The 20398-nt window shown below is 42.7% G+C and overlaps 1 protein-coding gene across 1 annotated transcript; it reads left to right on the forward strand.

Annotated features, from left to right (window-relative positions):
* Positions 1–930: 930 nt before the first annotated feature.
* Positions 931–15169, forward strand: ALDOB (aldolase, fructose-bisphosphate B). The gene is made up of 9 exons (XM_079790452.1): positions 931–1117; positions 5037–5158; positions 5892–6103; positions 7139–7193; positions 8239–8399; positions 9472–9555; positions 10391–10565; positions 10972–11171; positions 13951–15169. Exons 2-9 carry the CDS (start codon positions 5047–5049, stop codon positions 14044–14046), a joined length of 1095 nt encoding a protein of 364 aa, XP_079646578.1. The 5' UTR covers positions 931–1117; positions 5037–5046; the 3' UTR covers positions 14047–15169.
* The last annotated feature ends 5229 nt before the right edge of the window (positions 15170–20398 follow it).

Consider the following 20398-nt stretch of genomic DNA (forward strand, 5'->3'; position numbering starts at 1 on the left):
TTTTAGAAGCGACCTGACCTCTAAACTCTATTTAGACAACCTAGTTCTCTGATACTTTTTCCTTCATTTCATTGACATTTCACTTGTTCACTCATAAATTCTAATGTCACACTCAATACCATTAAGCACTTTGACTCCACCTCCCCCCATTTTATGAATTATCCCAAAGAAATATATTCCTGAGAATTTATACTTTCCTATGATCATGTTTTATTGATCATAGATTTCATTGTTTTTAGATTTCCCCATAAGGTTTATTTGCTTCGTTCATTATTTCACTCAGGAAGCACATAATATTTTCTTTACCTTCTCTTGATTTGGATTTTGCTTTAATGCTCAAGAGAAAAGCTGTGGAATGAGCCCATACCTGGACAGTGCCATATCTAGGGGAGATGATGGCTTAGATCAGTCACTTTGAGTTTTATTCTAGTCTTTACCAAATTTAAGACAAAAATGTAAAATTTGAGAAAGAATGAAAATAAAGACAGTGTGTTCAGCATTAAAAAACCCTAGGGAGTCCAGGTTGATTTTGGGGCATAAGGAAGGGGTGCCTGCTGGATGCAGGCACTTTACAAACTTACATAATGCTCTTGTAAAGTTGTGATTCCACTTTACAGAGGAGAAAAGTAAGGCTCAGAGAAATAAAGGCAACCTTGGCCAAGGTCATGTATTTTTTAAGTGATGGAGCTAAGCTAACATTCTTCCTAGTTTCCCTCTGTGGATTCTAGAGCTCAGCCATGCATTAGCTGTTTGACTTAGAGGAAATCCCCTAACCCTCTGTGCCTTGGTGTCTTCACCAGTCAAATGAAGAGTCTGGAGTAAGAACTACATGGTCTGCAGGTAGCCCTTGTAGCTTTAACATCCAAGGAATACAGTGAGTATGTGAGCATGATTACAAGGATTGGCTGTTTATGAGCCAATCAGAGGTATTAGATAAGAACCTCCCCACTAGGCCAAGGTGGGAAGGGGAGGGCAAGAGGAAAAAAAACCACACCACACCACACAACTTTGATGAGAAATCTATAAAAGCTGAGTGTTCCCAAAGATTCGTCCTATTTGGCAGCTGCTGCCTCACCCACGGCTTCTGATCTCTAAGAGGACGCTCTGCTCCCAAATTGTAAGTAAAAGAACTTCTTTTGTCTACTTGGACTGCACCAGGGATTAAGGGGTTAATGGAAGCTTGTGGAGGGGAAAGTTTGCTTGCTTTTGTTTTCAGGAAAAACAGGATGGTGGCTGAAAACACCAGGATCTGCTGAAATGTTTGTTTTTCCTCACACCTTTCCTGGCAGCAAACTGCTCAAGATTGCTGCTGTTACCCGTGTTACCTGTCTGAGGGCTCTGTGGAGTCTTAGCCTGGGAAAAACAACCTGAATGCACCCATTGGGTTGGGTCAGTGGTCGGCAAACTCATTAGTCAACAGAGCCAAATATCAACAGTACAATGATTGAAATTTCTTTTGAGAGCCAAATTTTTTAAACTTCTTCTAACGCCACTTCTTCAAAATAGGCTCGCCCAGGCCGTGGTATTTTGTGGAAGAGCCACACTCAAGGGGCCAAAGAGCTGCAGTTTGCCGACCACGGGGTTAGGTTCTACTCAGTTTTTGAGATGCCGGCTCATTTCCACTCTTTCCACAACCACTGCTTATTTTGATGATTTATTTACGTATCTGTCACCTTCTGTCACTTTCTTCATTCTCTTCCCACACGGACTAGTGTTAGCACTGAAGTTCCTTTGTCACAGAAATGGACTTTGACGTGTGTTGCCCTTGGCCTTCATCCACGGCTCAGATGAGAAAATGGAACAGGCTTGGAGACCTCACAGAGCAGAGTTGTCATCTGATTGTAAATTCTCAAACCTTCCACTGGTTTGATGCTTTCTACAACCTTTCGTACTTCGAGGCACCAAGCACCTCGAAGGCGCTAAGCTTAAGATATCTGGAACCAAAAGCTGCTGATGTATTTAGGTGTATGTGTTCCACTCTCTGTATAAAAAACAAAACAGAAACAGGCATGTTGTGAAGATATGTTGCCTTTTAAAATAAACTTGACTTTAAATGGTGGCCTAGGGCTCCATTAGCCTGTTGGGAACCTGCTGCCATCATTGTGTTGGCCAAGGTGTCTCTGGGGAAGACCCAGGCCCAGGCTGGACCTGAGGGGCCGGGCCGGGGAATGGAGTGTAGCTGCCAGGAGTTCCTTGCCCGTTTAGAGGAAAGGGCAACCCTCTCTCTCGGGGCCGCTGCACGTGTGTTCACAGGCACCAGGGTTCAGGCTGGCAGAGCATCTCACTGCCCTTGCCACGGTGGCATTGGGATGAGGGATGAGGCTGTGAGCATCTTCCATCCGTACATAAAAGTGCTGCTCCCAGTGCCTGGCCAGCACAGGCTTCCAAAGAATAAGCCCCTTGTGTCTGTCTTCTTGCAAATCCATCTGCCTTGCACATGGAGAAGCAAATGGACTCTCCACTGCCTTCTATTTCTCCAGAAGTTGAACATTCATATTTCACAAATTATTATCTTTCCCTAGAACCTCTCCTAGGGAGGCAGAAAGAGTCACACTGTAGGGTTCCTTCTGTTATTTTGCTGAGAAGGATTGGAAATTAGGATTCCAAGTCCTACACCAATCGGATGTGATTTATAAGCCTAAACATCACAACTTAGAAGGGGCATCAGACATATTCTTCCTGGGCCTCTGTCTCCTTGTTTCTCAAGTTGGCAGAGTTGATACAGGGTGCTCAGAGGTCACTTGCAGCTCTGTTTTGCTGTGGTTACCTTCTGTTCAGATATGTACATACTCACAACCTTCTCCCAGATTTAGACATGTATCACCTGTTAATTTATTACATAGAATAAATTAAGTAACGTGTAACCCTGTTTAGTAAGAAATCAAATATAAAAAAGTTTAAAAAGGGAAAATGAGAGTCATTCCACCCCATCTCATTCCCTAGGGGTAACCCCGGGGTGGTTCTTCCCTGTTTATATAGATGTACAGATGGTATGTGTGTATACCACGTTTTTAATTTTAAAAGAATGATATTATATATTGTATGATTTTTTTTCACTTAATAATATAATGTGAACAACTTCCAATCGCACTTTAAAGAAATGTTGACTCGAGACCTCAGTGGGCAGAAGCAGGGGCATAGAGATCACGCTCTGTCATCCCCACTCCCGCTGGCCTCCTGTCCCCGGCGGTGGACGTTGGCCTGTGGCCCTGATTTATGATTAACAGACGGGTAACATTTGTGCTGATGTGGTACAGACCTTTAATCCTTCTGTAGAAGTTTAACTTCCTATAAACAGATTGGGGTTGATTCGACCTTTCCTCTCTTGGTGTTTCTGGTTGAGTCAGCACACTCGGCCTGAAGAAAATAGCTTGGTGACAAATAGAAACATGGAAGTCCCTTCGGTGATTCTGTTTTAAACAGTCAAAAAGGAAATAATAATAATAGCTTACGTTTTCATAATGCTTTATAAAGCATGTTCATGTTTATCATGCAATTGGACAAATTTATTTTGAGCAAACACAGCGAGTAGAGTGCTCATGGGCCACAGGTGATCCATCTGGCAATGAGACAACCAGAGCAGATATTACTGCCATTTAATCCATAATAAACTCAGACTCAGAAATTACCGCTTTGCCCATGGTCCCAGGCAGGGGAGGCAGAGCTTGTCCTTGAACCAGGTCTATTTGCTCTCCTAGCAGCAAACGTGTGTGTGTCAGATGCTTATGAATTGGTAATGTCAGTGGTGTGGGGATAATGATCTACAGTCCAAGGATTTGGGGTACCTTGAGGGTATCATCACCAAGTATTCTGAGGGTGTCCTCAAGGACATTAGAGCCATCTAAGGCTGATTCCTTTCACCAAGCTCACTCTTGCCTTGAAATAGAGGAGTACTGTCCCTTATCCCAGTTTTGTGTCTTATTAGCTATTTGTCTTTGGACAAATCATTAAACTCTCTTATATTCTTTCCTTATCTATTATATGGGAAGGGGGGAATTCCAGCTGCCTTCTGGGATTATTGTGAGGAATAAATTATATAGTGCATGCAAAACAAGTAGCAGAGTGCCTGGCAGTAAAAGATAATTTGCTACTATTATAGCGCTATTTGTGTATGAGTGTATGAGGGGGAGAGGAGGCCACAGGATTGGATAGGAAATGACTCAAGATAATATTTACTATGATTTGTCCTTTTTGAAAGCTCATCCTATGCAAGATCACTTCTTATAACATAGAAGAGCCCTGTGAAGTTGCATTTTTAAGACTAGCCAAAGTGGCAGCTGAACAGGTGCAGTGATCCCCTTCAGAGGACCCCTGCCAGTCTCCCTTCACTAAAGCAGTGAAACAGAATTACTGGGACAGGGATTACCCTATGACTTCTGCTCCCTTGGTGCCCTGGGAATTTCCAGCCCAGAGGCACTTGGGAAAAACCCTACCCATTGGCCTCAAGTGGTCTCATAGGTATTTGACTACAGGAAAAAGGAAGCTTGCACTCCACCTTGTAGATCCCAACACTGAAGAAATGTTAGCTTCAAGTGCAAGTGGTGGTCTCTCCTCTCAAGCGTATTGCCTGGAGAATAGTCTGGTGGGCTATAGGCTAACAGAACAAAGTGGAGAATGGCCACACAGGCCAAAAGCCTCACTGTCCTGGCCTCAAGCCATCTAGGGGACCTGATGGCACCAGAAATCCTCAGAGTAGCGAGTCAATTACTGCAGTGCATCTACCTGTCAGATGTGATGGGTCATTAACTAGCTGGTTCAGTCTCAGGAACAGTCATCCCAAAGGTGCCCTGGAAGGCATTCTATTTAGCATCACCATGAACATTTACCATCCCACCTTCATCATTATGGCTAACTGCAACTACTTAGGCTAAGGGGGAAAATACCCCCTCAGACCTCATTTGTTCATGCACTTATAGAAATGGGCCAGAAATGGCAGCGGGGCCTGTAGGGCTAGCCTGCACACCCAGCTGCCTTAGACATGAGTCCATGTGAGCCAACCTCAGTTCTGTTCAGGACTCTCCTGTACTCTTTTCCAGACCTGTCACCATGGCCCACAAATTCCCAGCCCTCACCGCAGACCAGAAGAAGGAGCTCTCAGAAATTGCCCAGCGCATCGTTGCCAATGGGAAGGGGATCCTGGCTGCCGATGAGTCTGTAGGTGAGTGCAAGAAGCATCGTACACTAAGCATACTCTTGTTACTACACTTAGCAAAGGCAACTTGCTACTCATGTTCTCTTTCCTCTCAGAGGAGTAAAGGCTTATGCACACAGGAGTGGGAGCCGAAGGCTGAGGAAGCAGAGACCTTTGGGGTCCTGTCATTCCAGTAGGCAGATTTCTGAAAACCCAAGACAGAGACTCAGCCTTCCATTTTGAGGCCTCTTGCCAGAGGTCATTGGAATTCAGGCTATATAGCAAGACCAGGAATTCAGTAACCAGAATGAGGTCAGATACACAGCCCGCCGCTGCTAATGAGAAGTCAGTTTAAAGTCAGCCAGGGAAGGGCAGAGAGGGCAAGGGAGTGTCCCCATCTGGCACAGGGAAGAGCTTGTGTCTAAGTAAGCCCGAGAAGGTAAAACGGAGAGCTGGGCGGGCCTGCACGCCCCCAGGAAACGATAGAAGCCAGAGAAATCAACAGTCAGATTGAGGGCTGAACCAGAGAGGCTGGGGAGAGGCTGGAGGGCCTTAGCTACCCACCTGGACCCACTGACTCAGACATGCCCAGCCCATCCTCTTCCTGACCAGCAGCCAAGGGAGACAAAACAAGAGGCAGGAGTTCTGAAGCTCTGAGGATAGAGAAGAGTCTTGCTGACCTTCCTGGTGAGGGTCGCTGAGACGGTGGGGAAGAAAGCCCAGCTTGCTCCTTATACTGCCTTTGCCTGCCCGCCCATAGGCACCATGGGAAACCGCCTGCAGAGGATCAACGTGGAGAACACGGAAGAGAACCGACGGCAGTTCCGAGAAATCCTCTTCACCGTGGACAACTCTGTCAGCCAGAGCATCGGGGGCGTGATCCTGTTCCATGAGACCCTCTACCAGAAGGACAGCCAGGGAAAGCTGTTCAGAGACATCCTTAAGGAAAAGGGCATCGTGGTGGGGATCAAGGTGAGTCCTCGCACTCCCCTCACCTCTCACCGCAACCCGGCCAGTGCCCAGCCCAGGGGCCGAGGCAGGGCCAGCACTCCGAACGTATCTCCTCATCTGCTTTCCATCACACCTTCCCCTGAGAACCGATCCTCTTCCAGACTTTTCCTCCCATGCCCTCTTCCTTCAACCATTTTCTACAAGGTACTAAATCTCTTAGTGTCTCCATTTCCTCATTTCTAACATGGGAATAATAGTACCTACCTCATAAGATTCTTACAAGGATGAAATGTGTTTTAAAAACAGTCCCTGTCACAAAATTATTATTCAGAGCATGATAGCTGTGATTATGAAAGCACTCACTATTCTATCTTTAACTAGGTCTTCCAAAACTGCACACACTTCTCACGAGTAGAGTATTCAATGAGTGTTTAGAACTCCAGGGACTCATTTAATCCTCCTGACAACCTCTGGAGGCTGACTCAGTTATTCTCCTTATTTTAGAGGTGAGGTGAGAAAAATAGAATTACAAGGGGTAACATAACTTGCCCGCGGAAAGGCAAAATTGGAGGCAGTTTGAGCCCAGATTGTCCACCTCTCGGGCTTATGAACTTAGCCTTTGCTCTGCTGAGAGTAGAGGCTGCATACTATTCTCTTCATCTCCTGTAATAACACAGTACCTCTATGTGAAGGCGCTCCACCATGTCTCTTGACTAAATGAATGAATAATTTAAGGGATGCTGCTCTTACACAGAACCTCTCTATTCCTGGTGCTATCAGATTACTTCTTACTTCCCAAGCTCCAGGCCTGCGCTTTCCATCCTCTTAGGGTTGACCTTGACCCTCTTACATTGTTCCTTCCAGGTAACGGCCCCTCTGCTACGGACTGTTGTGTCTTTCTGTTGTGTCCCTCCAGATGACTAATCCATTTTTTAAATTGAACTCCTTGATTTGTGAAAGATGGGAACTACTAGTCAGCACCAGGGGCTCTGCTGGTGTTTTATTTACTGGGATACCTGACACCTGCTAATTACTTGTTAATTATTTAATTCACAGTTGGACCAAGGAACTGCTCCACTTGCAGGAACAAACAAAGAAACCACCATTCAAGGTAAGGATACTGCCCACTGATATGAACCATGCCAATATATGCTGGAAATGAGGAAGTGAAAATAAATTACGAATATCACATGGGGTTTAACCCTTTGCACTCGCTTGCTTTTTTCTTGATTCCTGCTACCAATGCTAACCGTGTCGAGTCACACTCGACATCCGAGTGCAAAAGGTTAAAGCCACATGCATCTGATTTTCAATCCGAGCTCCTCTAGTTAAGAACTGTGTGACCTCTGGTTAGTCACTTAAGTGTTCTGAGTCCATTCTAGGGGATAACAATATCTGCTTTGCAGAATAGTTTTGAAGATTGAGTTAAACAATATATATATATATATATATATATATATATATATATATATATATATATATATATATATATATATATATATATATATAGTACTTACCACAGTGTATTGCATAGAGAAGATACTCTGTACCTGGGAATATTATTTTTAGAGAAGAATCCAGCAGCAGTAGAGAGTAATGGTCCCAGGCTTTGGGATCGGACACACCTGGGTTTGAATCCTGGTTCCATCACTTACGACTTAGATAATTTTGCTAGGTACTTCACTGCCCACGTAGACAAGTATAAGCCACAACACTGGGTTAGCTATGCAGAATTTGAATCCCAGCTCCATCACTCTTTCACTATGCAAACTTAGTTAAAGTCACTCAACCTCTCGGAGCCTGGGTATCCACATCTGTAAAATGAATATAATATTTAACTATTAGGGTTGTTATGATAACTAAATGAGAAACGGTGTGCAAAATGCCTAGAATCATTCCTGGAACGTAGCAAGTATACCAACCAAATATTCATTTCCTCTGTTCTTATGGTGTATCCACACGTGCGTCAAAACCATATTTATTAAATCCAGGTCTCCCGGCTCAGTATGGGGACCCATGTTTATTTGCCTGGTTGTTTTTGGCTCTCAAGCTCTGCTGACTGGAAGCTAAGCCAAGGGAGAACTCCTTCACTTTACCGGCCTTAGGGGTCGGGGACAGGGCCGCAAAGAAGCCATTCTCTCTTTTGTGACTTGCAGGGCTCGATGGCCTTTCTCAGCGCTGTGCTCAGTACAAGAAAGACGGTGTTGACTTTGGAAAGTGGCGTGCTGTGCTGAGGATTGATAACCAGTGTCCATCCGCCCTTGCTATCCAGGAAAATGCCAACGCCCTGGCTCGCTATGCCAGCATCTGTCAGCAGGTGCTCAGGCTTCCCCTTGGGCTAAAAAACAGTAGGCGAGTGCTGTCTTTAGAGCCTATCTTTCTAATTTTACTATACCCACACAGGAGCCCTCTTCTCCCCCACCAGTGTAGCCTGGTGGCATTTTCACTACTTCTGCTGTAGCCATGGGTGGTAGGGAAAGAACTGGTTGCACAAGCCAGCTAGGAGCCCAAAAGGCAGATGCCATCAACTGCTCTTCTTCTTCAAAGTGGTCAGGCTTTTGAGGCCAGGGCACTTGCTTGCCTGTGTTCCACCATGTCCAAGACAGGGTCCTCTGAGATCCCAGGTCAAGGGTGATAGCTCTGACCCAGTCCACATGATTTCATGGAGGATGGAGACTTGATGCTAAAGTTTCCAACATATGTTGGCATGTCTCTGGGATCCAATTCAGTCTGATTTTATTGTGTGGGTGCTGCGTTGTGGGCACCTAGAGATTCCCACTCAGAATTGTAAATACTTCTTGAATTCCTTATTTAACCCACACAAAAGGCATCTTTCTTAGTGACTTAAGCTTGACTGCTCTAAAAGGGTGACAGCTAGTTTCTGAAGTAGCTAGAGTAGTTTCTAGACTAAGACTTAGAAATTAAGTTTGCTTTTATTTTCCCCATTCCCAGAAAAACTTTTCTTCCTTTCTTCTCTCCTACCTTCCTTCCTTTTTTTTTTTAATTTCTCACTCGAGGATATTTTTCCATTGATTTTTAGAGAGAGTGGAAGAGAGGGAAAGATAGAGAGAAATACCAATGTGCGAGATACATGCCCTTGACCTTGACCTGAATCAAACCTGGGACCCTTCAGTCCGCAGGCCAATTCTCTATCCACTGAGCCAAACTGACTAGGGCCCTTTCTTTCTTTTTAATCTCACTGTTCTTTTTTGGCTAAACCATGCTCACTAGATATCTCATTAAATTTCTTTGCATTGCCTTTGAGTCACTTAAATGATATTTCTCCAAAAGGGCTTCATTTTATACCAACCCCAACTGTTGAATAATCTCTTAAGGAAAGGATCCCAGTGAGCAGAGCTTCACTCTGTCCTCACCTTTTTCCTTTTTAGAACGGGCTTGTACCTATTGTTGAACCAGAGGTAATTCCTGATGGAGACCATGACATGGAACACTGCCTATATGTTACTGAGAAGGTAAGTCCAAATTCTAGTTGAAAAATCTTGCTTTTAAGTAACAGCAATTACTTAACATATATCAACTGCTATATGAGAAATATTCTCAGTCGGCATCATTATGTAGCATTGAGAAGGTAAGGAGGTATTATCAAACCTACCACTTTTGGGTACATGGTATGCTCCTTATGAAAAAAGCACAGGATTTGCAATACCAAGACTAGGGCTTGAGAATCCATGTACCTACTTGTGGGGTCTCAGTTCCATTAGGTGTAAATTAAGAAATTTTAAAATAAAATGAGGCTTACATAAAAAACATGTGATTAGAAAGTAATTTGTCTACTTGTGACTTTCTAAATTAGCCACAGTATATCTGTAGGAGAGTAAGAGACATAATGTAACCTGACCTCAGTTTCTTCCTTGGCAAAATTAGGTGGATTAAAATGATATCTGAAAGCACTTCTGGGTCTGAAATGTATGTTTTTATGACCACTTAGCATCTAAGGGGAAGGAGAATGGAGGCCAATTTAGATGTCCCCAACTAACTAAATCCAGGCAGTCTCCACTGACCAAAGGGAGTGAGGGGAAGGAAGGAGTGAGGGGAAGCAGCCATGCCAGCAGACCACGCAGTGGGCAGCCAGAGTAGGGGTGGCGGGTACAGGCCAGCTCGTCTGTGCTTAGTGACTGTGGTTTGCAATACATTGCCCTGATAAGGCCTGGGGGCTGGTTGGGAAGCTTTGGCCAAGCCACATATGAGAATTCCTTCATTCTGCATCCCTGCAGCATAGAAGTGCCAAAGGCAGGTGACTCTAAGGCTGGCTCTGGGTTTCATCTATTTGGCTCTCTTATCCATCAGGTCCTGGCTGCTGTCTACAAGGCCTTGAATGACCATCATGTGTACCTGGAGGGCACCCTGCTGAAGCCCAACATGGTGACCGCTGGGCATGCCTGCACCAAGAAGTATACTCCAGAGCAAGTGGCCATGGCCACTGTCACCGCTCTCCACCGTACTGTTCCTGCTGCTGTGCCCGGTAAGGCTTTCCTGCGCCTCTAACTCCAGGTCTTGGCCCTCAGCCTTTGATGTTCCTCAAGCATTTGTGTTTGTCCAAAGTCTTCCACCCATGAAGCAGACCTGCCACCTCACAGGCAGCAGCACTTCCCCTCACACTCTGTGACACCACATATCCTGAGTCTGCCCAAATGCACACGATCCATTGATTTCCTCAACATTTCACCTCCCTCTTTACTTATGAAAGCCCTTATATCCCTAGCCCAACGAGCCTCAACAAGGGAAAATAAATATCCCTGACCCAGTCCCATGCAAATCAAGCAGAGAAAAGATCGAAACATTACATTTCTTTTAGGCCCATTGCTTGCTTTCTCAAGCTGAGTCCACAAGCTGGGACTAATTGAGTGGAATTGTTTCTCCCCTTCTAGGCATCTGCTTTTTGTCTGGGGGCATGAGTGAAGAGGATGCTACCCTCAACCTCAACGCTATCAACCTTTGCCCTCTACCCAAGCCCTGGAAACTAAGTTTCTCTTATGGACGGGCCCTGCAGGCCAGTGCACTGGCTGCTTGGAGTGGCAAGGCTGCAAACAAGAAGGCGACACAGGAGGCTTTTATGAAGCGGGCTGTGGTAAGATGCTACTACCTCTTATGTACTTGATCATGTGGACACTTGGGGCCTGTTTCTGTCATGTGGAAAAACTGCTTTCTCAGGCCATGAAGGTGTCTCCAGATAATGCCTACTGGCTATTTGAAAATGTGGCACTGGAGCTCAATAGGAAGGTGAGGGCTAGAGAGAGTTTTGAGTTATCCACACTGGGCGCATAGCTGATGACAGAGATTGAAGGACAATTTCCACAAAGACACTTCAGAGGAAAGATAAGAGGGATAAGCACTGAACTGGGACACCTTTCATTTTGGGAAGATGAAGAAGAGAAGCCACCCAACAAGCAGCAATGATATGATAGGATGAACCAAGGGTTCTGAGAACAAAGAGAAACAAATTTCAAGGGGTCAATAACAACACACTTCTGAGAGATTCAGAATAAAGGCTCAGAGAAGGCAGAGATGGACATTTAGGTGATTATCAGTGACCCTCAATAAAATAGTTTCAATAGAGAAGAAAAAAGTGCATATTCAAGAAGTTTGTCTGGAGAATACCTAGATAGGTTACCAGGAGAAATGAGGACAAAAATGATTTTATTTAACTAGTAATCATTCCTTTTCGAACACCTATTATGAGCCAAGGACTGGGATGAATAAAGCAGACCAGCCACTGCCTTTAGGGAGCTTAGAGCTTAGCCAAGTAGGAGAGAGCTTGGCATACTTAGATGTAAAGAACACTATCAAGAGCATGAAAAGACACCTCATAGAATGAATGAACATGTTTGTAAATCTGATAGGTGATAAGGTTTTAAAATCCATCTCAGTAACAAAGCTGGAAATAACCCAGTTAAAAATATGGGCAAAGGACTCAAATAGACACTTCTCCATCGATGAAGTACAAATGGCAATAAATACATGAGAAAATTCTCAGCATCTCTAATCACCAGGGAAATGCAAATCAAACCCACAAAGTGATATCATTTCTACCCATTAGAAAAAGAAAGCCAGAGGACAGAGTGAAGATGAGGAGAGTGGAGATCATGGAGAGGACAAGGGCTTAGAGGAAACAGGATTACATGAAACTAAATGTTAATACAGTTGGCAGAGTTGGTCTTAGACAGAAGGGGAGAGACATCAAAGAAGAGAGAATGGGTTGAAATCAGATCCGTTGGGATAAAGAGGTACAGTGGTTGATTGCTGACTACCTTTGAGAGCATCTGTTGAGAGTGAGAAGGGAATAGAGGTTTCAATCTTAACAGTGGAGGAGCTTGAAATAGCTGTTGAAATCGTCTGCTGGGAAATTGACCAGATGTGATGGCCAAGCTTATCAGGCAAGGTGCAGCTGAAACGAGAGTGAGTTTGTGGTAGATCCTAAATTTTCCTGACAGCTCTCTTAAGCATGCAGGAAGATTCAGGTCAACCGAAATGGGAATAGCAGGAGAAAAGAGTAAAAGTTTAATAAAGAGACGGAAGAGTGCTGAATTTGAGTGATGGCCTATGTAGCTTGCTGATCAGAGAAGGCTGGGCAAGAAATGAAGAGTTCACCAGAGGTTTGGCCATGAAGCACTAAAGGAAAGGAAGTCCTCAGGGAAGTTGGGGCATTAGAGGGGTGTGAGATTGTAGAGGTAGTGCTTACCTTATGATGATGGAGAGCTGGGCATGGCTGTGCTGGTGTGTGGCTGTTGAGTTGGAGGGACTGTGAAAGTAAGGGCGAGGGGCCAATCCACACCAAAGAAGGGAAGCTGAGTTTATCATCTGAAACGTGGTTCTCAAACTAGTGCGTACATCTGAATCACCTGGTGGGCTTGTTAAAACCCAGATTGCTGGGCCCCAGTCACTGAGTTTCTGATTCTAGTGGTCTGGGGTCAAGCTAGAGGATTTCCAGTTCTTACACGTGCTTAGGTTCATGAAACACACTTTGAAAATCACTGTATATGAAGAAATAAATCCCGAAGAGAGCAAACAATAGTAACAGTGACTTGAAGAGTGGCATTTGAATATTATTACTGGTTTTATAATCCTGAACTCAACTTTAATTGGAATTTACACAGGGGATCAAATGATACTGTGATAACAACTACATAAAATTACATGTTCTTGTGGTCAAATATAAGTAAAAAATGGGAAATTAAAAAAAATAATTTTACTTTCATTTATGTGTTTTTACTATAACAGATAGTACTTTGCCTGATGCTTGGCCATAATATCTGGTCAATTTCTTAGCAGACAACTTCCACAGGTATTCCAAGCTTCCCCATTGTTAAGCCTGACATCCCCACTCCTTTATCCCAGTGGTCGGCAAACTCATTAGTCAACAGAGCCAAATATCAACAGTACAACGATTGAAATTTCTTTTGAGAGCCAAATTTTTTAAACTTAAACTTCTAACGCCACTTCTTCAAAATAGACTCGCCCAGGCCATGGTATTTTGTGGAAGAGCCACACTCAAGGGGCCAAAGAGCCGCATGTGGCTTGCGAGCCGCAGTTTGCTGACCACGGCTTTATCCCAATACTAGTGAGACGTTTCTCAAGTTTAATTTCTAGTACTGTTGTTGCAATATTGTTGGTACTAAAAAGAAACTTTCCCAGTAACTGACACAAACCTCAGTCATGCCAAAGAAATGCTCAGAAAACTGGGATAAAGGAGATAACATGTTACAAAAGGAGGGGAATGATATCAGCCCGGCAAATCAGTGTAAGGGGGAAAATGTCGAAATGAAGGTGTCGCTGGTTTCAAATGAGAGGCTGAAGCACATGGTTGTGTTTGCTCTAACTCGGCCTCCTCTGTCACCCTTGTTTTTTAGGCTAACTGCCAGGCAGCCAAAGGCAAGTATACTTCCACAGGTTCTTCTGGTGCTGCGTCCACCCAGTCGCTCTTCACAGCCAACTATACCTACTAGAAACAGCAAGGTCGGCTGGCTCCAGCTCTTTGAGGTGTCTTGGGAAGAGGGCTGAAACGGAACAACCACCTTTTGACTGACCCTGGAAATCAGACCAAATTAGGTTGAAGTACTGGAAACACAATACACGTTAAATTCTTAGACACAGGGGAAAAAAATCAGTTATTGAAACTTAAGTCTGAATATCAAGGATTTGATGAAATTTCACACAGCGGTTTCCTTGCCACACTTCCAGCTGCCCATGACCCAGAGCCTCCACCTACGAAGAGACTTTAAACCGACATCTGCTCTCCATCCAAATAACGACCACTGAACGAAACATCTCAGAAGCTGAGGGCAGAGAAGTGCATCTTATTAAATGATCTTAGGTGTGGTAGGATATGAAGGAGACAGCTGCAACAAAAAGGAAATAAAATAAGCTATAAACCTTCAGTTGGTGTTGGGTTTTACTTTTTGCTCTTGTTTTCAAAGGACTCAGTAGATTTCATTACCTTTGGCTCTACTAGAAGTGATTGACGTTATAGGGTCCTCAACTTTGGCTACTCTTTGGAATCACCTGAGCCAAATTAAATCAAACTCTTGATGTAGGATCCTCTAAATATGGTTTCTTAAAGCTCCTTTGATGATTCCATGTAGAGCCAAGTTTGAGAATGACCAACCTAGATTTCAAGTTTGAGGCTCTCCAAAATTGAAAGCCATTTATAATTTGAAGCTAAAATGTGAACTGATTTTGAGAAACATGTAGAGGGTATTGAGAGAATCAATGTGACTTTGCTGCTTTGAGCATTCCTCTTTAAGGGGCCCAGGTTTGATGATACAGGACTACATGTTCCTCTGCACAGCCAAGCACACAACCTACTTTTGCAGTAAATAATATTCACATAATTATACTTGATTGACTTTCCATTTTCAGAAAACCATAGTTACAAAAGAGAATTTAAATATTGAAACTTTGGATGAAATAAAAGTAATGATTCTAGTGAAAAAAAAAGTAGTAATTTAACTGACAGAAGGGAAATTCAAAGGGGAGGAGAAATAGAGGAAAGCAAAGGGAGCACTAATCCACTTAGTGGGGAGTCAGGAATTTCACTTAAAATTGATGGATTAAGAAATAGTGTTTTAAGTCTACTAAAGTAATAAAGGAAATAGATATAAATCATTACAAGGGTAATACCTATACTTAAAATATAGGAGAAGGAAGTAAACTAAATTCTTTGCCTTGAAGAGTACAAAGATAAATGTTATTGCTTAGAGTTGATAAATTAAGAAATAGAGGCATAAGCACATTATTTAGAGGAATAAAATGGAATTAATCCAAAGGGCCTTCTTCTGATGAGAAAAACCTGGTAGTAGGTGTAAGAAAGGACATATTTATAAATGTAGTATATATGTTATATATTTATAAATTCTCTATATAAGAAATTACTTATTATGTGTCTCCAGGACATTTGGCTATTTCCATGTACCTGCATTACTTTCTAAAGACAATGAACTATATCCATATAAGCAATTCAAATCCATCTTAAAGGTCATTTAGTCCAAGTCTTTCCTTTTTCAGATGATAAAACCAAAGCGAGAGCAGTTAAATTACCGGATGATGGTCACACATTTTGGGCGGGTAGAGCTGAGAGATTAACATTCAGGTCTATTTCTCCTAAAAGGTACACATAACCAGGGAGTAGGTAAAGGTGGGCAACAGGCAGTGTTCAATACCTCTGCCACCAGAGTTGGTCTTCTACATTTCTTATTGCACCCATTCCATCAGCCACTACTTGAGCTCTTACCATGCGCTAAGCTGTCCTAAAAGCTTTTGTCACAACACCTGGTGTGACAAAGCTTTTCTGCCAGAAAACTTTTATCTAGAGCTTACTCAGCATCACTGGCCCTCTGTGGTAGAGAAACCTCTTAGGAGCTCATTTATGGGTTGAACACGAATTTATAATCAAGGCTGAGTTATTTATATATTTTGGTCAAGGCTGAATTACATTTCACTGAGGGTGAGGATTTATATAATGCATTTTCCCTGGCTACTATCTGACATATTTTCCCTACTAAAGAACTGCAAATGTCTTTGAAATCTCAAGCCAAGTAATTTCCTCCACTCAGGGTAATATGAAGACAAGAGTTATGAAGCTACAGGCTTCAATTTCTATTAACTATGGTCGCTGAGTGAATATATTAATGGCTTCCTAGATTTCAGTATTCTGTCAGATTTATTCTAGAAGTTGTTGAACACCCACTAAAAATAAAACCTGGTACTAGGCACTGAAAGTAATTAAGAAAACTTTCAGCTTTAGGGTAGCCAAGGCATTTGTATATAGACAATTAAACTTAAGGTAGCTAAGCAAGAAACACAAATGCTATTGATTGGAGATTGAGGAGTGGGGAGGACAGTCTATCAGTGTAGCTGGGTACAGGTTGGAGATCATAAGATGTTAACAAGGAAAGGAACTCAGAAAAGGAACTGCCATTGTGTAAGAAAATTCTTTGATAATTCAATGGGAGAAGATAATACCTTGAAGGCATAAGTATCAAAAGCCAAGCTAAAACAATTACTAAATACTGGAAGGAATAAAAAGAAGAGTTTGGTTTTTGCTCTGAAGAGGGAGGGTGAGAGAAGGGAAGGGGTAAGGAAAAGAGGGAGAGGAGCCCAGCTGGTGTGGCTCAGTGGTTGAGCATCAACCCATGTACCAAGAGGTCACTGGTTCAATTCCTGGTCAGGGCCCATGCCCAGGTTGTGGGCTCTATCCCCAGTAGGGGCATGCAGGATGCAGCTGATCGATGTTTCTCTTTCATTAATGTTTCTATTTCTCTCTCCCTCTCCCTTCTTCTCTCTCAAAAATCAATAGAAATATATTAAAAGAGAGAGAGAGAGAGAGAGAGAGAGAGAGAGAGAGAGAGAGAGAGAGAGAGAAAGAGGGAGGAGAAAGGAAGAAATGAGAAAGGAGGGGGAAGAGAGAAGACCTGGAGATACTAGGGCCATATGGAATTGTGGGAGATAACGAAAGGACTTTTACTAGTAAGGAGGGATATTGAGCAATCTAAAGATGTGTCCTCCTGATAGGAAGAGTCTAGTTTCACATATGAGTCTACATCATGCTTTACAAAAACAAGATGAGACGATTCATAATGTGAATTTAGCAGAAGCAGAAGCTGACTGTAATGATGAGAATATCAGCCTCTAGGGACCAGTGTGCTAAGGAAGTTGCTCAAGGTCACAAAACCAGTAGGTGAGACCAGTGTGATTTGCAAAGTCCTCAAGACTTTCAGATAAAGAATTGTGGACCTGCCCTTAGAACAATATCTGCCATACTTCTAGGGTACCAGGTGAATTATCCATGCTCAGTAGAGCCTGAGGACTCATGCAATGTTACCAATTCCCTACCTAAACCCATTTTCTAGAGGATGAATTAAGAGATAGGAGTAACAGCAAAGCTCAACACAGCCAGACAGAGGTCTCTTTCCATTACTCAAATAAACATATTTTTCTGACTGTAACACAATCTGTCCCAAGCCTTCTAAACTAGCCTAACAGTACTGGGCATCAATACACGTAAACATAAAATCAGTCAAGTATCCATTCAGCACTTACTGTACGCTTTGCATTGTAAAGATACTACAGGGTCCCTCTATGCCAGTGATGACGAACCTATGATACGCGTGCCAGCACTGACACGCGTAGCCATTTCTGATGACACGCGGCCGCATGCCGAGGATGAAACATTTGCTGCTCCTGAGGATGAAACATTTGCGACTAGAGTCTTGGAGTTAGTTTTTTCCTCAAAGTGACACACTACCTGAGTTATGCTGTTTTTTGGCGAAGTATGACACACCAAGCTCAAAAGGTTGCCCATCACTGCTCTATGCTTACCATTGAGATGAGGAAAACAAGGATACAATTAGGAAACAAAATGGCACACAATAATGTGCTAAACCGCCGTGGCATAGGCCAGGTGCTGAGATCAAAAGGGAAGGAATGCTTTACAAAGATGAGTTGCAGATAGTTTTTTGTTTGATCTTGGGAAATATATACTTTCTCTCTCTGAACCCTTTTCCTCATCTGTAAAACAGGGTTGTTGTGAGATTATCGATATTTTATGTACAGTGCCAGATATGTAAGTTGTAAATATTCTATTCTCCGCTGTCAGTTGGCTCTTGAAGAATGATAAAGGCACTTGAGAGTGTAGATGAATTAGCTGTGTCCTGACAAGAGTACAGATTACACATGTTGAGGAAATTGTGGGGAATTTGACTAGAATGGTGAGACCAAGTGGAATGGCACAGTAGGAGAAAGGGAGCTTGGGCAGAGATATTATGGCAAGTCTTGCCTTGATGAAATGAGAAATAGGGAAATGTGAATAATTTTTGCACAGGGAATAACATGATAAGAGTATTGCTGAAAATTATTGTTTAGAATGTACAAGATTGGGAGGAAACTGGGAGCCAGCTAAGTGTGTATAATAGCATAGGGCTTAGCCCCTTGTTGGTGGAAGTTGGTGAGTGGACATGACATCATTAGACAGAGGAAAACAAATTTCTCCTTATGCAACATAGCCATTTACCATCCTAATAACGTCTCTCTTTTATTCCAACTTGGGAGGCAAGTACTGGGACAAATGAAAATTCAAAGTAATTCTACATCTAGTTCTTGAAGAGGCTTATATACATATAGACTCAGCTCTTGGAGCACGGTTGTACAATGAAACAGAGCATATTTTAAAAATAGTACCAATTATTCCAGCAGTCAGAACAACCAGTGCTAGACTGCAACCTGAGAGCTCAGGTGTCAGAGAAATCTACCCTGCCCTCCTAAGATAGCCAAGGTCAAGTCATCTCTGCAGCCATTTGAAACTTTTCTTTGGCCTGCCCTGGTTTTACTTTGGGGGAATTTACAGGCCAAAGAAATCAGAATGCACTTCTTGTTTCCAGGAATGCAATGACTGTCCTGTGATGTGGAAGTTTACCATAGCCATTGGACAGACATGAGAAAAGTGTTCTTGAGAACACCACTTCTGAACAGGAGATAGCACAGGCAGAGATACCACTCTGTCTTATCTGTACGAGATGTGTTAGAACTGTTTTTGGAAAGTTAGGTGATTTTCTCCATCTGCACTCTATGGAATACATTTGGCTTACTAGTCACTCCCTCAAGTCTCCTAGAGCAGCAGTTCTCAACCTTTCTAATGCCACGACCCTTTAATACAGTTCCTCATGTTGTGATGACCCCCGACCATAAAATTATTTTCGTTGCTACTTCATAACTGTAATTTTGCTACTGTTATGAATTGTAATGTAAATATCTGTGTTTTCCGATGGCCTTAGGCTCTACAGGGACCCACAGGTTGAGAACTGCTGCTGTAGAGCCTAAGACCATCGGAAAACACAGATATTTACATTACGATTCATTAACAGTAGCAAAATTACAGTTATGAAGTAGCAACGAAAATAATTTTATGGTTGGGGGTCACCACAACATGAGGAACTGTATTAAAGGGTCGTGGCATTAGAAAGGTTGAGAACCACTGTCCTAGAGGATAAAGGACTGTTTGATGCAACAAAAACTTATTGCATTAATATAGCACCAGAGGGTATTTTAAGAATACATGTTAATTGAACTTATAGTATTTGGGCATTAAATATTTCTGTCCTATTTGTCCATGCATCATGGTAATAGAGATGACTTTAATTAAAAAGAAGCCAATCAATCCACTCCCATCAACCAGCCAAGGCCACCACTTTTGAAAGAGACAGAAAGTGAAAGGTATCAAATACTGATTAAGAACAGTAACTTTTACAGTGACTGTAATAGATGGACTACAGAAAAATTTGAAATTTATAGTGCATGTATCATGCTCAACTGGATATGCCTAGATTTGCTGACATCCTCCTTTAGGAAGACAGATGAAAGTGAAATGCGTTACTCATCAAAATTACAGAGAAATGGAATATTTACTGTGATTTCCATTTTTTTTTTCTTTCACTACCAAGGACTCCTTTTTCCTGGTTGTTTTATGTTACCCACTGTGATGGTTAATTTTTTCAACTTGACTGGGCTAAGGAATGCTGGTAAACATTTTTTCTGGGTGTGTCTGTGATTGTGCTTCTGAAAGAAATTTGCACTTGAATCTGTAAACTGAATAAAGATAGCCTTTACCAATGTTGGTGGGCATCACCTAATTCATTGAGGGCCTGAAACCAACAAAAAGGTGGAGGAAGAACAAATATGCTCTGCCTAAACTGGGGCATTTCCTCCAGTCTTTATAGGAAGCTCCTGGTTTTAGGGCCTCTGAACTCAGACTGAATTATACCTTTGGCTTTCATGGTTCTCTAGCTTACAGATGGCAGGCACATT

Source organism: Cnephaeus nilssonii, assembly GCF_951640355.1.
Source record: "Cnephaeus nilssonii genome assembly, chromosome: 14".
In the NCBI taxonomy this organism is placed as follows: Eukaryota; Metazoa; Chordata; class Mammalia; order Chiroptera; family Vespertilionidae; genus Cnephaeus; species Cnephaeus nilssonii.